This window comes from Bubalus bubalis, chromosome 17, assembly GCF_019923935.1.
Source record: "Bubalus bubalis isolate 160015118507 breed Murrah chromosome 17, NDDB_SH_1, whole genome shotgun sequence".
NCBI lineage: Eukaryota > Metazoa > Chordata > Mammalia > Artiodactyla > Bovidae > Bubalus > Bubalus bubalis.
This window is the reverse complement of record NC_059173.1, coordinates 35718820-35737412: the sequence shown is the minus strand read 5'-3', so window position 1 is coordinate 35737412 and position 18593 is coordinate 35718820. Positions and strand designations below refer to the sequence as shown.

The 18593-nt window shown below is 35.2% G+C and overlaps 1 protein-coding gene across 1 annotated transcript in view; it reads left to right on the top strand.

Moving 5' to 3' along the window:
• The window catches only part of FSTL5 (follistatin like 5), an 880400-nt gene that overhangs the window by 569602 nt on the left and 292205 nt on the right, over positions 1-18593 (top strand). Inside the window, exon 6 of the mRNA XM_045163154.1 lies at positions 4347-4513. Coding sequence (XP_045019089.1) covers positions 4347-4513 — 167 coding nt within the window. The remainder of the gene's footprint in view (positions 1-4346; positions 4514-18593) is intronic.

Genomic DNA, 18593 nt, shown 5'->3' with positions numbered 1-18593 from the left:
TTCTTTTCTTAAATTCATTTTGTTTTGTTTTTATAATACAAATTGTGATATAAGTATATAATAGCTTATAGATAATCAATTAGCATAAACAACATTTTTTCATAATAAGTTAATGTATATATTGGCATGTCTAACTTAGATCAGACTTAACATTTATTCAGAAATCACTTATTTCTTAATAGACAAGGCCACAATAATTTCCCAGTTAAAGAGCTTGTCATTGACTATGGTTTTCTTACTATGAAAATAATTAATTAATTTCTTCTTTATTTCATAAATGTCTTTTATTGTGTTTTTTTACATTATTATCTGCTTTTAATTAATAATTCCTGTTAGTGGAAAAGAGAAGGGAAAATACATGTTATTTGAAAATATCACTGATAAAATATCTTCTAGGTATCATTCCTACAGTAGAAATTATAAGCATGATCAGCTCAACAAATTATGAGACTAATATTTAAATCAGTTAAGATATTCAACATAAGTATATACTTAGGAACTTGAAAAGATGTGTGTTAAGAAGAATAGAATTCTGTTTATGATAAATTATGATATACAGAATCGATTTTCAGTTACTAAAATGATTTTCTTTTATAAACTGGTGTTTCACAAATATTCAAAATATTTTCTTCCGTTTCTGTACTACTTGAAATTTACATATATTTTTACCATAGTTCTTATTGCTATTCCTATCAACTAGTTGCTATTGGAATAAAGTGGTTAAAGTTGTATTCAACTACTCCTGTCTGTCCAACTTCAGGTTCTGCTAGAGGAGAATTCAATTTTTCATTCCTTTGAAAACAAACACTTTATACTCCTCTAAGTCAAATTGTGAAAGTATAAAAAGACATCCATAGAAAAACTATTTTATTGCCTCTCAGCCTTTCCAAGTAAGAAAACAAAAGAAGCTGATCTGGAAATGGCCATCAATAGTCTTCATAATACGCGATCAAAGGAAACACCACAACTAGACTCTGGTTTCATCTTTGAATTATTCAGACAGCTTCCAATAAGAGGCCAAACTCATAGGTCAAAAAAAAGTACTGACATGATTCAAAAAGCTCAGTAATTTCTGTTATATCTAACCTATGTGCTTTTACCTTTGGTCAGGACATTAAATGACTTGTTGTCATGTGATGCCTGATTTTAAACAAGACCTTCAAATGTGCATCATTGGAGCTAAAGAGATAGAGTACTAAAATGAAAGATGCTTCACTGCACATAGCAGTTGCTTGCCTGTACATAACTAGCATAAGATATTTGTGGACAGAATGCAAAAAAAAAATGTTATCATTGATGTATATCTACAAAGTTGTATATTAATTGTAACTGATATAGAATTAAATTTTCAACATTTTTTCTTTGAAATTCTTATTTCTAAACTAACAACTATGATCACTAACATACACACAAACACTCAGATACAATCAATCTCACCTCTTTAAACTGACTCACATAATTAGTTTCATAACTATTGTTTCAGGTTGTGAATGTATTTCTAGGTATAAGCATTATTTCTCTATGAAACATATGAATGTGACATATTTTATAAACCTTTTACTTACCATGAAAGCATGTTGAAAGACCTTAGAATACAAGAATAACAATATTTAACATTTGTGATTTTTTGAGACTAAATCTTAGTCTGGTAATAACTAAGAGAAAGATGATGATGAGCATGTTAATTTTGTAAATAAAATAAATCTTGCAGCTAAATTTCTTAAGGAAAGCACTACTTGATTTTGAAGAATAACTTGTAAACATAATTATATTTGTGCATGTAGCTGTATATAATTATTAAGGAAAAGGTGAAATGTGTAGCATGAAACCTGTAGGAAAAAAGGTCTAAAGATTTTTTAATATACATATAAGTTAATAGCACATATTACTGAAATAATTTTAAAAATCATTTAAAAACATAATCTCCAAATTAACATAAAAGTTTTTGCTGTGCATGTTAATATTCCCTGGGTGAATAGTAATTCTTAATTCTAATTAGGCAAGCTCTCAAAAAATTACATTTTAAAAGGATGTCCTACATAATGTTATGCCAAATCTCAGCATTTATTTTAAAATATTCATGTTATCTAATTAGCATTGTAATATATAACTACAAAAAGCACAACTATTTGAATGGCCTAAGACCTAATACCAAATGCAAAACTTTAGTGAAGGTATTTCAAGGTGACTCAGTACCAACTCTATTATTAAATGTCAGAATAGCCTATGTTAACATGCTGTTTTCAGAATCAGATGTCTCATTATCTTGTACATGATTTTATGAGGAGCCAGAAACTGAAAGTCAGGAATGCTAACGAAAATTATTAATAATTCTTATGTGGTACCCTACATTATGTTATTACTTTTATAGTTTTCTGTCTTCCCTTTAAGTTTGGAATATAAATAAAAAGACATAAAGATACCCTATCTGCAAATATCAAAAATGTCATGTGTCTAATTAGTGAACTATATTTTGTTTTAGAGATTTTATATAATTACATATCTATAGAGAAGTACAACAGAGTGAATATTAGAGAAAAGATATTGAACATATTCCCTGTTGTCTTATTACTCAGTAAACATTGAAATAAAATGTGAATATGGATAAATGTCATTAAGGAACATTAAATTGTCAATACAAATGACTGGCCAAGACACTTGTTCCTCATTGCTTTCATTTCATTCAGTGATGTAATGAACAAAAGAATAAATTTGATTGAGTCTCTTCTGATAGGGTTTTTCAATTTCAAAATATTGCCTATCCCATTCTTTGACAACACAAAATAATGAGGGCTTAAATAACTATGACTTTTAGGTTTAAAGACAAGATCTTATATAACAGCACTTAACAAGTGCATGTAGGGGACAATATGTTAAATACTGGCCTTCTGAGACAAAGATATGTGCTATTTTTGATGTTACAATTTTTAATAGTACCAAACATTCAAAGAACTGTTTGTTGAATGTGCTCTGTGTGCTAAGTTGCTTCTGTCCTGTCTGACTTTTTGTGACCCCATGGACTGTAGCCCTCTAGGCTTCTCTGTCCATGGGATTCTCCAGGCAAGAGTACTGGAATGGGTTGCCATTTCCTCCTCCAGGGAACCTTCCTGACCCAAAGATAAAACCCACATCTTCTTGTGTCTCCTGCATTGGCAGGCAGGCTCTTTCTATAAAAGTCATTTGATTAGCATTTACCTTCCTCCTTAAGAGGTGGACAGGATTCAGAGAGAGAGAAAAAGTTCAAGTGGTGAAAAGGAAAGGAGGAGACAGCACTGATTGTACCTGATAATATTGATTGCAAACTAAAAGCCACCACTTTTGACAGTCAACTCCCCCATCATAAAAAATATCATCAACAGCAACAAAGGAAAAAAAGACAATTATAGTCTCTCCACTTCCACAGACATTTCAGTGAGAATAGTGATTTTGCTCTTTCTTTCCTGAAAGAGACTGAGCAAAATCAAAATACATGACTCCATCATAGCATAGGAACGATAGTGTGCTGGTGAATGTCATTGGAAAACTAAAGGGCAATTGTCATATGGATAAAGACAGGCGGGATTATCCCAGGCATTTCTCCTGGTAATAGGTGATGCTGGGAATGACACAGTTCATTCCCAACATTGGTAAAGATTGTCTGGAATCAGGACAGGAAATCAGATCCAAATTCAAATGATATTTCCTGCTATAGCATTATAATTAGAAATGTGTTTTATGGTTATTTATAATATATGTAAATTTTATGAATAAGGAAATGGCTTTACTGTACTCACACTGTGTGATAGAGGCAGCTGACAGAATTTTAGGAAATTGTTGTTTGGTTGGTGAACTTCAGTTTTCCCTCCTTCAACTTCCCAAATAAATCTTACTCCTTTAGAGTCAATTTATGTTTCCCAGCATAATGATGCATTTTACCCATTCAGCTATGCTAGTGTTCTCTGAAGCCAGCCAGCAATGATCTCACCTCACCCACAATATAAATCTATCAGTGAATAAACAACATCATTTTAATTTCAATGCCGGTGACACACTACATGTCGATTTGGCAGTTAAATAATTTATCTCTCTTCTGGGTGCAATCTGCCAGGCTTATTATAACTCTACTCCTGATATTCATTTCATGTTTAATAGTTCTGTGCCTCATGAGGATGCCTGTCAATCAATGAAACTGAAATGTCATTCTGACCTTTTATTGGAAACAATTTACTCTTTTTCTCATTTCATCACAAGCTTTTCTCCATTTTATACAATTTAAAAGCTTTAATTAGTTGTATTCAGAAACTTTACACTAATTAACTTTACAAAACTACATGCTCCTCAACATTCCTGACACTTTATCCTTTCAGAGGTTATCCAGTTGAGTCTGCCTGAAGATCAGAAACTAAGCGTCACAGCAGCAACGGTGGGGCAGAGTACCGTTCTGAGCTGCGCCATTCAGGGAACACTGAGACCCCCCATCATTTGGAAGAGGAACAATATTATTCTGAACAACTTAGATTTGGAAGACATCAATGTGAGTACATCAACAGAGGTTGTGTATAATTTGTGTATCCCGTGTGATATAGTCTAGACCTTGTGAAGTCTGAGGAGCTTAATGAAATCAGATATTACAATTGAATAGAATTATTACACTGCCATATCCATTCTACTGTCTGGAAGGCAGTTATGGAATATTTAAAATTATCCAAATCACTTGTTTAAGCATGGTAAGCACATTATATACCACTGTGTTGGTGAAATTGCCTCAACTTAAATCATAAAGTTCTGGGTCTAAGAATTTCTGTAATTACCAACAACTAATCAAATGGCAACCTACTCCAGTACTCTTGCCTGGAAAATCCCATGGATGAAGGAGCCTGGCGAGCTACAGTCCATGGGGTCGCAAGGAGTCGGACATGACTGAGCGACTTCACTTTCACTTTTCTTTCAGTCTTTATATACTAGCTATTAGAGTTGCAGCAGCATGTAGCTTACGAAGTGTTAAGTGGGTAAAGGCAGTTTTAGCTTCAAATACTTCACAATGTATTAGAACAACACATATTAATAAAATAAATAAATGGCTTATTTCCTGGAATGAAGGAATATATTTCATCACTGTTTATACCTAGAGATTCAGAATCTAAATTCAATAGGGTACAGCCCCAGTTGTGAGACAAAACCAAAACCACCACAGGAAATTAATTTCTTCCTTCTATGTTGTCTGTTGAAAATGAGCATGAAGAATTGACCATCATCTTAGATGATGGAAAGAAGTGAAAATTGTATGTTATGGGATGTCTGCAGAAATGAGTTGAGCCAATCCTTTTCCTTAGTGATGTATTTGTGTATAAATTTTAGTTATTTTTTTACTCTCGCTTAAGAGAGCCATCACCTATCCACTTATGCTTTGCTACTTCATAAAGAATCCCTAAATCATAGGTGCAAAATATTCACTCATATTTGTTACATTTTACTAATATTCTTGTTTAATGTCTTTGAAAGTTTCAAAAGAGAAATGACTCTAATTTTATAATTTTTTATTTTGATAAAATTTTTCTAACTTTGCTTATATCTGGGAAATTTCCTCAGGTTATATGGAGAATAATGTTTAATTCGCCAAGATGCTAAGACATTTTGTGCCATAATCTCAGGACCATTCAAAATTTTTTTTAATTTTATTTTATTTTTAAACCTCAAACACTGTATTAGTTTTGCCAAACATCTAAACGAATCTGCCACAGGTATACATGTGCTCCCCAACCCTCCCTCCTCCCTCCTCCCTCCCAACACCATCCCTTTGGGTCGTCCCAGTGCACCAGCCCCAAGCATCCAGTATCGTGCATCGAACCTGGACTGGCAACTCGTTTCATACATGATATTATACATGTTTCAATGCCATTCTCCCAAATCTTCCCACCCTCTCCCTCTCTCACCGAGTCCATAAGACTGTTCTATACATCAGTGTCTCTTTTGCTGTCTCGTACACAGGGTTATTGTTACCATCTTTCTAAATTCCATATATATGTGTTAGTATACTGTATTGTTGTTTTTCTTTCTGGCTTACTTCACTCTGTATAATAGGCTCCAGTTTCATCCACCTATTAGAACTGATTCAAATGTGTTCTTTTTAATGGCTGAGTAGTACTCCATTGTCATCTCAGGTTTGTGTTATGGGTTATTGTGTTTGCTTTTTTTTTTTTTAACTGAGGTAAAATGGTATATAATATTTTATTTGTTTCAGACATAAACCATAAAGCAATCAATCTTTGAGCACATTATAAAGCAATTACCATAATAAGTCTAGTTACCATCCATCATCATACAATTGACCCCCTTCACTCATTTCCCCAACTCTTTTATCCTTTCCAATCTGATAACTGCCCATCTGTCCTCTGTATATACAAGTTCTGTGCTGTATGTTTGCTTTGTTTTTTATACTCCATATATAAGTGAAATTGTCTGATTTATTTCATTTAGTATAATACCCTTTGGTCTGCTATAGAAAATGACATTTCCTTCTTTTTATTTGGCTGAGTAGTATTTGCTGTGTGTGTGTGTGTGTGTGTACATATACATGTGTGTGTGTGAGAGGAAGAGAGAGAGAAAAAGAGCTCTTCTCAGTTGCATCCAACTCTTTGTGACCCCATGGTCCACAGCCCACCAGGCTCCTCTGACCATGGTATTTTCTGGCAAGAATATTGGAGTCGGTTGCCACACCCTCCTCCAGTGTATTGTACTGACTCAGGGATTGAACTCGTGTCCCCTGCTTCTCAGGTGTATTTTTAAACTGCTAAGCCATTGGAGGGAAGCACTCAGCAGGTAAAGAATCTGCCTGCAATGCAGGAGACACAGGAGATATGCATTCAATCCCTGGGTCAGGACGATTGCCTAGTGGAGGAAACGGCAACTCACTCAAGTATTCTGGCCTAAAAGATCCCATGGAGAGAGGAGCTTGTAGGGCTACAGTCCATCAAGTCACAAATAGTTGAACAGAACTGAGCAACTGAGCACAAACACACACAAATATATATGCATCACATCATTATCCATTCATTCATGGATAGGCAGTAATTTGCTTCCATATCTTAATTGTTGTAAATAATGCTGTATTAAACATAGAAACACATATATCTTTTTGAATTAGTGTGTTCATTTTCTTAGGCTAAGTACACAGAAGTGGAATACCTGGATTATATGGTAGTTTTATTTTTAATTTTATTAGTAATCTCCATACTGTTTTCCATAGTGGCTGTACCAACTGACATTTCTACCAACAGTGTACAAGGTTTCCCTTTTCTCCACATCCTCTCTGGCACTTGTAGTTTTGGTAACTGTCATTCTAACAGGTGTGAGTTGATATCTTACTGTGGTTTTGATTTGCATTTCTCTGATAGTGATGTTGAACATATTTTTACGTGGCTGTTGTCAATCTGAATTTCTTCTTAGGAAAAATATCTATTTGGATTCTCTACCTAGGTTTTTGATTGGATTGTTGGCTGTTTTGCTATTGAGGTATTTGAGGTATTGATATGTTTTGGATAGTAACTCCTTACCAAGCATGTGGTTTGCAAATATTTTCTCCCATTCAGTAGGTTTTTTTTTTTTTTTTTTTTATCCTTTGCTGTCCAGAAGCATTTTATTTAATGCCCTCTACTTGCTTGTTTTTGCTTTGGTTGCCATTGTTTTTTTGGCTAAGAGCCCCAAAGTCCACAAGAAGTGTGAGATCAAGGAGCTTTGCTGTTGTTGTTCAGTCACTCAGTTGTGTCTTTGACCCCATGGACTGCAGCATGCCAGGCATCCCTTTCCTTCACTATCTCCAGGAGTTTGCTCAAACACAAGGAGCTTAGCACTTATGTTTCCTTCTAGAAGATTTTATGGTTTCAGGTATCACATACAAGTCTTTAATCCATTTTGTATTTACTTTTATGTATGGTGTAAGACAGTGGTCCAATTTCAATCTTTTGCGTATGGCTGTCCAATCTTCCCAACACAATTTATTTAAGGGACTGTTCTTCCCCATTGCATATTCTTGGCTCCTTTATTATTAATGTTATTATCTGTGAGTTTATTTCTGGGTTCTTTATTCTTTTCCATTGATATATGTATCCATTTCCATGGAAGACCATATTCTTTTTATTACTATAGGTCTGTAGTATTGTTTGTAATCAAGAAGCATGACGCCTCCAGCTTTGTTTTGCTATTCATTTTGACATATGGCAAAACCAATACAATATTGTAAAGTTAAAAAATAAAATTAAATTAAATTTAAAAAAAAAGAGTGATTACACTATTCAAGGTCTTTATGATTCCAAAGAAATTTTATAATAATTTGTTCTATTTTTTTCAAAGAATTTATTCATTTCTTTTAGGTTGTCAATTTGTTAGTGTATAATTATATATAGTTGGAGAAGGCAATGGCACCCCACTCCAGTACTCTTGCCTGGAAAATCCCATGGACGGAGGAGCCTGGTAGGCTGCGGTCCATGGGGTGGCTAAGAGTCTGATACAACTGAGCGACTTCACTTTCACTTTTCACTTTCATTCATTGGAGAAGGAAATTGCAACCCACTCCAGTGTTCTTGCCTGGAGAATCCCAGGGACAGGGGAGCCTGGTGGGCTGCCATCTATGGGGTCACACAGAGTCGGACAATTATATATAGTAGTATTTTATGATCCTATGCGTTTCTCTCGTATCAGTTGTAGCAATCTCTTCATTTTTAAATTGATTTATTTATTAATTGAAGGATAATACATAATTTTGTTCTTTTCTATCAAACCTCAACATGAATCAGCCATAGGTATACATATATCTTCTCCCTCTCGAAACTCCTCCTGTCTCACTCCCCTTCCCACCATGCTAGATTGATACAGAGCCCCTGTCTGAGTTTGCTGCAACATACAGCAAATTCCAGTTGGCAATCTATTTTACATATGGTAATTCAGATATGACCTAGATCAAAGACCTTATGATTATACAGAGGAAGTGACAAACAGATTCAAGGGATTAGGACTGATACAGTGCCTGAAGAACTATGGATGGAGGTTCCTAACATTGTACAGGACACAGTGATCCAGACCATACCCAAGAAAGAGAAATGCAAAAAGGCAAAACGGTTGTCTGAGGAGGTCTTACAAATAGCTGAGAAAAAAAGAGAAGTGAAAGGCAAAGGAGAAAAGGAAAAGTATAGCCATTTGAATGCAGAGTTCCAGAGAACAGCAAGGAGAGATAAGAAAGCATTCCCCAGTGATCAATGCAAAGAAATAGAGGAAAACAATAGAATGGGAAAGACTGGAGATCTCTTCAAGAAAATTAGTCATACCAAGGGAATATTTCATGCAAAGATGGGCACAATAAAGGACAGAAATTGTATGGACCTAACAGAAGCAAAAGACATTAAGAAGAGGTGGCAAGAATAAACAGAAGAACTATAAAAAAAAGATCTTAATGACCCAGATAACCACAATGGTGTGATCATTCACCTACAGCCAGGCATCCTGGAAAGTGAAGTTAAATGGGCCATACGAAGTTCACTACAAACAAAGCTAGAGGAGGTGACAGAATTCCAGTTGAGCTATTTCAAATCCTGAAAGGTGATGCTGTGAAAGTGCTGCACTCAATTTGCCAGCAAATTTGGAAAACTCAGCGTGGCCACAGGACTGGAAAAGGTCAGGTTTCATTACAATCCCAAAGAAGGGAAATGCCAAAAAATGTTCAAACTACCACAAATGTGCACTCATCTCATACTAGCAAAGTAATGCTCACAATTCTGCAAGCCAGGCTTCAACAGTATGTGAACTGTGAACTTCCAGATGTTCAGGTTGGATTTAGAAAAGGCAGAGGAACCAGATATCAAATTGCCAACATCCATTCGGTCATAGAAAAAGCAAGAGAATTCAAATAAAAACACATCTACTTCTGCTTTATTGACTATGCCAAAGCCTTTGACTGTGTGGATCACAACAAACTGTGGAAAATTCTTCCAGAGATGTGAATACCAGGCCACCTTAACTGCCTCTTGAGAAATCTGTATGCAGGTCGAGAAACAACAGTTAGTAACAGACATGTGACGACAGACTGGTTCCGAATTTGGAAAGGAATATGTCAAGGCTGTATACTGTCACCCTGCTTATTTAACTTTTATACAGAGTACATCACATGAAATGCCTAGCTGGATGAAGCACAAGCTGGAATCAAGATTGCTGGGAGAAATATCAATAACCTCAGATACCCAGAAGACACCACCCTTATGGTAGAAAGTTAAGAGGAACTTAAAGACTCTTGATGAAAGTGAAAGAGGAGAGTGAAAAGCTGGCTTAAAACTCAACATTCACAAAACTAATTTCTTGGCATCCAGTCCCATCACTTCATGGCAAATAGATGGGGAAACAATGGAAACAGTGACAGACTATTTTCTTGGGCTTCAAAATCACTGCAGATGGTGACTGCAGCCATGAAATTAAAAGATGCTTTCTCCTTGGAAGAAAAGCTGTGACCAACCTAGACAGCATATTAAATAGCAGAGACATAACTTTGCCAACAAAGGTCCATCTAGTTAAAGGTATGTTTTTTCCAGTAGTCATGTATGGATGTGAGAGTTGGACTATAAAGAACAATGAGCGCTGAAGAACTGATGCTTTTGAACTGTGATATTGGAGAAAACTTTTGAGTTCCTTGGACTACAAGAAGATCAAACCAGTCAATTCTAAATGAAATCAGTCCTGAATATTCACTGGGAGGACTGATGCTGAAGCTGAAACTCCAATACTTTGGCCACCTGATGCGAAAAACTGACTCATTGGAAAATACCCTTGATGCTGGGAAAGGTTGAAGGTAGAAGGAAAAGGGGGCAGCAGAGAATGAGATGGTTGGATGGCATCACTGACACGATGGACATGAGTTTGAGCAAGTTCCAGGAGTTGGCGATGTACAGGAAAGCCTGGGGTGCAGCAGTCCATTGGATTGCCAAGAGTGACACATGACTGAGTAACTGAACTAAAATGAATGTAAGTTTCCATGTTACTCCATACATCTCACCCTCTCCTTGCTTTCCCCATGTCTGTAAGTCTGTTCTCTATGTCTGTTTTCCATTGTGCCCTACAAATAAATTCTTTGGTACCATCTTTATAGATTCTGTATATATGCCTTAGTATACAATATTTATCTTTCTCTTTCTGATATACTTCAGTCTATAGGCTGATATACTTCAGTATAATAGGCTCTATGTTCTTCTACCTCATTAAAACTGATTCAAGTGTGTTCCTTTTTATGGCTGAGTAATATTCCATTGTATATGCATACCACTACTTATTTATCCATTCATCTGTCAATGGACATTTAGGTTGCTTACATATTCTAGCTATCATAGATAGAGCTGCAATTAATATTGGGGTACAAATGTCTTTTTCAGTTTTGGCTTCCTCAGGGTTATATGCCTAGGAATGGGATTGCTGGTTCATATGGTGGTTTTATTCCTAGTTTTTTAAGGCAACTTCATTCTATTTTCTATAGTGGCTGTATCAATTTTCATTCCCACAAACAGTGTAAGTGGGTTCCCTTTTCTCCACACCCTCTCCAGCATTTATTGTTTGTAGATGTTTTGCTGATGACCATTCTGACTGGTGTGAGGTGATGCCTCATTGCAGTTTTGATTTGCATTTCTCTAATAATGAGTGATATTGAGCATCTTTTCATGTGTTTATTAGTCATCTGTATGTCTTCCTTGGAGAAATATATGTTTATGTCTTTTTCCCACTTTTTGATTAGGTTTTTTTTTTTTTTTTCCTGGTATTGAATTGTTTAAACTGTATATCTTGGAAATTAATCCTTTGTCAAACTGTTTCATTTACTATCATTTTCTCCCATTCTGAGGGTTGTCTTTTCACCTTGCTAATAGTTTCCTTTGCTGTGTAAAAGTTTTTAAGTTTAAGCAGATCCTACTTGTTTATTTTTGTCTTTATTTCCATTACTTTAGGAGGTGGGTCATAGAGGATCTTACTTTGATCATGTTTTCTCCCTAAGTTTTCCTCTAAGAGTTTTATAGTTTCTGGTCTTACATTTAGGTCTTTAATCCATTTTTAGAGTACCTGTGTGTATGGTGTTAGGAAGTGCTCTAATTTCATCCTTTTACATGTAGCTGTCCAGTTTTCCCAGCACCACTTACTGAAGAGGTTGTTTTTGCCCTACTGTATATTCTTGCCTCCTTTGTCAAAATTAAGGTACCCACAGGTGCATGGGTTTATTTCTGAGCTTTCTGTCTTGTTCCATTGGTCAATATTTCTGTTTTTGTGCCAGTATTATACAGTCTTGATGACTGTAGCTTTGTAATATAACCTGGAGTAAGGAAAGTTGATTCCTCCAGCTCCATTCTTCTTTCTCAAGTCTACTCTGGCTATTCAGGATCTTTTGCATTTCTATATGAATTGTGATTTTTTTTTCATTTCTTATTTTATTTATTTGAGATGTTTTTTCTTTATTTTTCCTTAGGTGAAAATGTGGATTTTATCTGCCCCACCCCCCCTGCAAAAAAACACAGTCTTTAGTTTAATTTCTATTGTTTTATTTGTAGTGTCTATGTTATTTATTTCTGCTCTGGTATTTATTATTTCTTTCTTTCTAATAACTTTGGATTTGTTTTTCGTGTTTTTCTCAATTCCTTTACTTTTAAGAATGGATTGTTGATTTCCAATTGTTCTTATTTCTTGAGGGAGGCCTAAATTACTATGAATTTCTCTCTTAGAACTGATTTTCCTACATTTCATAAATTTTGGAGCACTGTTTTTCTACTTTAATTTGTTTCTGGGAACTCTTGATTTCTCTTTGATTTCTCTCAGTATTATGTTGTTTAATGTTACATTGCTAACTTTTTTAGCTTTCTTCTTGTAATTGATTTCTAGTTTTATAGTATTGTGGTCAGAAAAAAAAATGCCAAATTGATTTCAGTCTATTTCAATTTATTGAGGCCTTTTTTTCTGGCTTAATATGTGATCTAACCTAGAGGAAATTCCACGTGCACTTAAAAATATGTATTCTGCTGATTTTGAATTGATTGTTTCATATATATATATAAAGGTCAACTGCTATATTTTTAAGTCCAATTTTTAAAATTGATTTGTCTGGATAGTTTGCCCATTGATGTTAATGAGGTATTAAAGCTCCCTACTATTATTTTGGTGCTGTCAATTTCTCCCTTTAGGTCTTTTAATATTTGCTTTATATATGTAGGTGCTTATTTGTTGAGTGGCTATATTTACAAGTTGGATTATATATTTATGTCATTCCTATCAACTTGACCCCTTTATCATAATACATTATCTTTCTTTGTCTTTTATAGTTTTTGTTTTAAAGTCTGTTTTGTTTGATATAAGTATAGCTATACCAGCTTTCCTTTTGTTTTCATTTGCACAGGATGTTTTTTTCTATTCTTTCACTTTCAGTCTGTGTGTAACTTTAGACCAGAAATGAATCTCATAACCTAACTTTGCTAAATAGAGTATTCTTGGTTAGATATTTTTGTTTGTTTTTTTGTACCTTCAGCACTTTGAATAAATCATTCTACTTCCTTCTGGCCTGCAAAGTTTCTGTTAAGAAGCTAGCTGATAGGTTTAAGGGGATTTACTTTGGAATTTACTTGTATGTAAAAGGTAGTTTTTTGTTTCTTTTTGTTTGTTCCTTTTGCTTTTTTTTTTTTTTTTCTACTTTTAAAATTCTCTCCTTTCTTTATCTTTTAACATTTCAATTACAATGTGCTTGGTGTGGATCTTTTTGAGTTCATTTCTTTTAGAATTTTTTTGTGCTGCCCGGATCTGAATGTGTTTTCTTCTCCAGGTTAAAGAAGATTTCAGCCACTATTTCTTGAAATGTATTCTTCTGGGACCCATCTAATCTGAATGATATCCTCTAATCCATAGAACTCTTAAGCTATTTTTATTTTTTTAGTTATTATTAGTATTATTATTATTTTTTTTTTAGCTGCTCTCTTTGGGTGAGTTCCACTGTTCTGGTTTTTAGGTCGCTGATAATTCTTTGCTTCATCAAGACTGCTTCTGAACTTTTCTAGTGTATTTTTAGTTCAGTTCTTATATTCTTCAGCTCTGTGACTTCTTTTTTATACTTCCCTACATTTTTTTATGTCTCTGTTGAACTTCTCACTGTGTTCACCCACTGTTATGCATGTTCAGAGACAATTGCTTTAACTCTTTATCAGGTAAATTAAATCTATATTTTTAAGTTTTTTTTTCCCCCTTATGGTTTTACCTTATTCTTCTGTTTGTAACATTTTTCTTTATTTCCTTATTTTCTTGTTTCTCTATGTTTCTATGTTTCTTTATGTTTTTCTCATTTCTCTATGTTCTCTGAGTTTCTTTCCATGTATTAGGTGAAACATCTATCTCTCATAGTCTTAAAGGTATAGCCTTGTGTAGGCATTGTCATTTTTCAATCTTGCCTTAGTACTGCTTGATTCTAGAATCTTCCTGATTGCCTAAGCAGTCCATTGTATTCTTGCTAGCTTCCAGTTGTTGAGACCATACCAAACCTTGTCAGTGTTACTGATAAAGAGACATTTGTAAACACCAAGGTTTAGGCTAATTGGAAGCCAGATCCACAAGCAGGAGCTTTTAAAAATGCAAATATATACATTCTTGTGAACTGCCTTCATTACCCTTGCTAGCCTCAGATCAGGTGATTTGAAAATGTATCCTTGGATACAGTTGCAAAAACCAGGGTTCCAGATGAGTGTATAATGTCCTTTCTGAGAAGTACCAGTGAGCTGTATCAAGGCCAAAAGAGGGCATGAAGATGGCATCCCCAACCTACATTTGCTGAGAACTCTTTGCAGCCTCTAGGCATATTGTAAATCTGAAGCTGATGTTCAGGCTGATCATCCAGGACAAATAAAGAAGCCTTTGTCACAAAAAGTTTGAGGGTGTCTGTGTTGTATCCTGGGAGTGGTAGCTTACCAAGAACTTTCTTTCCAATTATTTCAAACCTATAGGGTCAAGAAATACAGACCCCCTTGGCCACTGAAGCCCAGTGATCAAGGAGTGTCCCCTGTATGGTATGAATGTATGCTTGCCAACTTATGTGGGGCCACAGAATTGGGGTGAGCTTGCCAGCTTCAGCAGGTTCATAAGAGGGTTTGTGGATGGAGCAAAGTCATCAACTTCAACAGGACTATGAAATCAGGGAGGAGCAGAGCTGGAGCAGCCTACTGCCTGCAGCAGGGCCACATGAGGCTCATGGGAGAGGTGAGATCACTGCTTTCAGTGAGGCTTTGGGAGAGTATGTGGATAGGGTAAGCCAGCTAGCACTAGCAAGGTAGAGGGGTCACAGAAGCTGGTGCTCCCCGGTGCTGGCTCTTCCAAGGTGGGGTAGAAGAGCAAAAATGGCTCCCATCAGTGCTTCTATTCCCAGAGAAAGCCTCAAATGACTCCTAAAATTAGCTAGTAAATCTCCTTCACTTGGGGTCTAGATATTTTTCAAATTGGTGCTTTTGCAGTGGGTCTTGGTGTCAATGAGTCTACACATAAGCCCTTTGAAAGCAGACTCTCCATTCCTCACAGGCTTTTGGGTATCCTGAATGCAAGCCCCACTGATTTTCAAAGCCTGACTTTTGGAGATTCATATTTCCAGTGCAAGTTCTCAGGTTAGGGTTGCTTGAGGTGGGACTGGAACTCCTAGCTCCTCAGAATGAAGTCTGTAATTGTGGACTTCCTCCTGCTAGGGTCTTGCTGCACTGGGTATGAAGTGTATTGAGAGTCTGAGTCTCTGCCTCTTCTACCATATCAATGTGGTCCCTTCTTGCAGAGAAGCTGTTAGCTAGATCACAGCTCTTTCTCTGAGGGAGTTGATCAATCTATAGTTGTAGAATTGGTATGTAGGTGGAATGAGGTAAGTTCTATGCCACAATCTTAAACCACTCTCTGCATTTTTTGTTGTATTTTCTATCTTCATCCTTACTATCAAGCTTACTAGAGTTACTTTAAAGAAGCTAATATATTCAATGTACTTCAGTTTGGATACCTCAAAATAAGATCATTTGAATTGTTTCAAGAATAAGGACATGGAAACAACCTAGATGTCCATCAGCAGATGAATGGATAAGAAAGCAGTGGTACATATACACAATGGAGTATTACTCAGCCATTAAAAAGAATGCATTTAAATCAGTTCTAATGAGGTGGATGAAACTGGAGCCTATTATACAGAGTGAAGTAAACCAGAAACAAAAACACCAATACAGTATACTAATGCATATATATGGAATTTAGAAAGATGGTAGCAATAACCCTGTATACGAGACAGCAAAAGAGACAAAGATGTATAGAACAGTCTTTTGGACTCTATGGGGGGGGGGGATGATTTGGGAGAATGGCATTGAAACATGTATAATATCATATAAGAAATGAATCGCCAGTCCAGGTTCAATGCAGGATACAGGAAGCTTGGGGCTGGTGCACTGGGATGACCCAGAGGGATGGTATGGGGTGTGAGGTGGGAGAGGGGTTCAGGATTGGGAACACATGTACACCCGTGGCGGATTCATGTTGATGTATGGCAAAACCAATACAATATTGTAAAGTAATTAGCCTCTAATTAAAATAAATAAATTTAAATTAAAAAAAAAGAATAAGGGGAAGTATGCTATGAGTGATATTCATGGAGTTATAATATGTGGACAACATGCAAAAGTAGACACATTCTTGTGCAGGGACCTTATAAATTACTTTGCTTACTTTCTTATTCTTGACTGTTATAGAATCTAGAAATTTCCAGAGAAAAAATGATTACAGGTAAGTTAGAGCTCTCAAATAATGTAAATATAAGATGATTCTGGCATCAATAAATTGCATTTATTAGATGAAATTATTTTGGGCATATTTCACACAGTATAAAAATATTGAGAACTTAAAAATTCCAGTATTTACAAAGTTTCAATTTCATATCAAGCTATATTTAATTAAGTTGAACAAACATTCATAATCTATAGTGTACACAAAACTACCAGCTTTTCAAGTAAAGCTCTGAGGAATATCCAAAGATGCCTTTGAAAAAAGGGATATTTATTCAACTACCTGATATGCTCCTGGAATTTTCATAGGGTGCTATGACATCATCTTCCAAATTATCAAAATTCATTTAAATGCATTTACTAATAAAACCAAAATATGATATTAAATAGTTATAAACTATCATTTGTGATAGTCTTTATATTTGTTTCTGCTTAATTAAAATCCACTAATATAAAGACTTCACCATATAAATATACATATTTTTAGTACTGTCTCTGATGGACATCTGTTGTGATTTTTGGTTACTGAACCCCTTTAAATATTTTGGAAATGTTTTGATTTTTGTCAGCCCCAAAGTGGAAACCAAAATTCTTACTTAATCTGCCTTCTTGAGGGGGCAGATATGTGAATCAGATTATAATAAAGAGAATGCTGAACAAGATTTCTTTTTATAAGAAAGAACAGGCAAATGCAGGTGCTTCACAGAATCTACCCTCCCCACCCATCCTTCCTAGTGAGCACTGTGGCAGCAGGATCCCACTTTCAAGGACATGAGTAACAAAAGGTCAGGAGTTGCTCAGCATTCAACTTCACTGTGTTCTCCAGGTGGCCACTTTCAGTATGTGGCCTGTGCATCTTTCCTGCCCTCTCATTCCCTAAGCTGATGTGCTGATATCTTGGTTATTCTATGACCTTCCTAATATCTTTATTAAATCTTTGTCCTGCTTAAAACTAGAAAAATATATTCTATTGTTTACCACTACAAATGTTGTCTAATTATTTTTTTTCAATTTAATATGTTAAGAAATATTGGTAATTATATCTCCTAAATGTATTTTCAATGTCCTATGTGGATTTCAGATGTGTTGAAAGATCAAGATAATCTTACTATAGTAAAATATATTTTAATTTGTTTATAAGCAAGGAAGACTTTCAAAAATTCAGATATGAGTCAGTTTTCATACCCTGTTAGTGTATTGTCTGTTTTCTCAAAAGTGGGTCTCAATTCCATTAAACTGTGTAAAGTTAAATTTATCATTGCATTTTAAGTCAAAGAAAATCAGTAACAATTTGTAATATTTTCTGATTACTTAATATATATAATATTTAGTATTTATTTACCTACTCAATACATGAATACCTTCTGATTGCAAAAGATTAAAATAATATAGACTTTTTTAAAGCATACTTACTCTTCACCTTTATATCCACTTACTGCTATTCTCAGGTGCAGAAATCCTGTGAATACACTTTGAATCCCCTTCCCATGGACCGCAGATATAGTTTTGTTTATTTAATGATATATTTATATTACATCTCATTACCTCACTAGCCTTAAAAACGACTACATGAAGCAAGAAATAAGTTCCTATTTACACACATGAGGATTTATGCTAAGAGAGTTGTTCACCCCAAGTTGGTGAGCTTCTAAATGGTACACTTTATCTGTGGGAGAGGGAGAGGGTGGGATGATTTGGGAGAATGGCATCGAAACATGTATAAATGGTGAGCTTTTAAATGGGATGTTTACATGGTCTAATTTACTCTAGATCATGAGCTTAACCATTGCATGGAAGTGAGAAGCTCTGTAGTGTTCTGCTGCC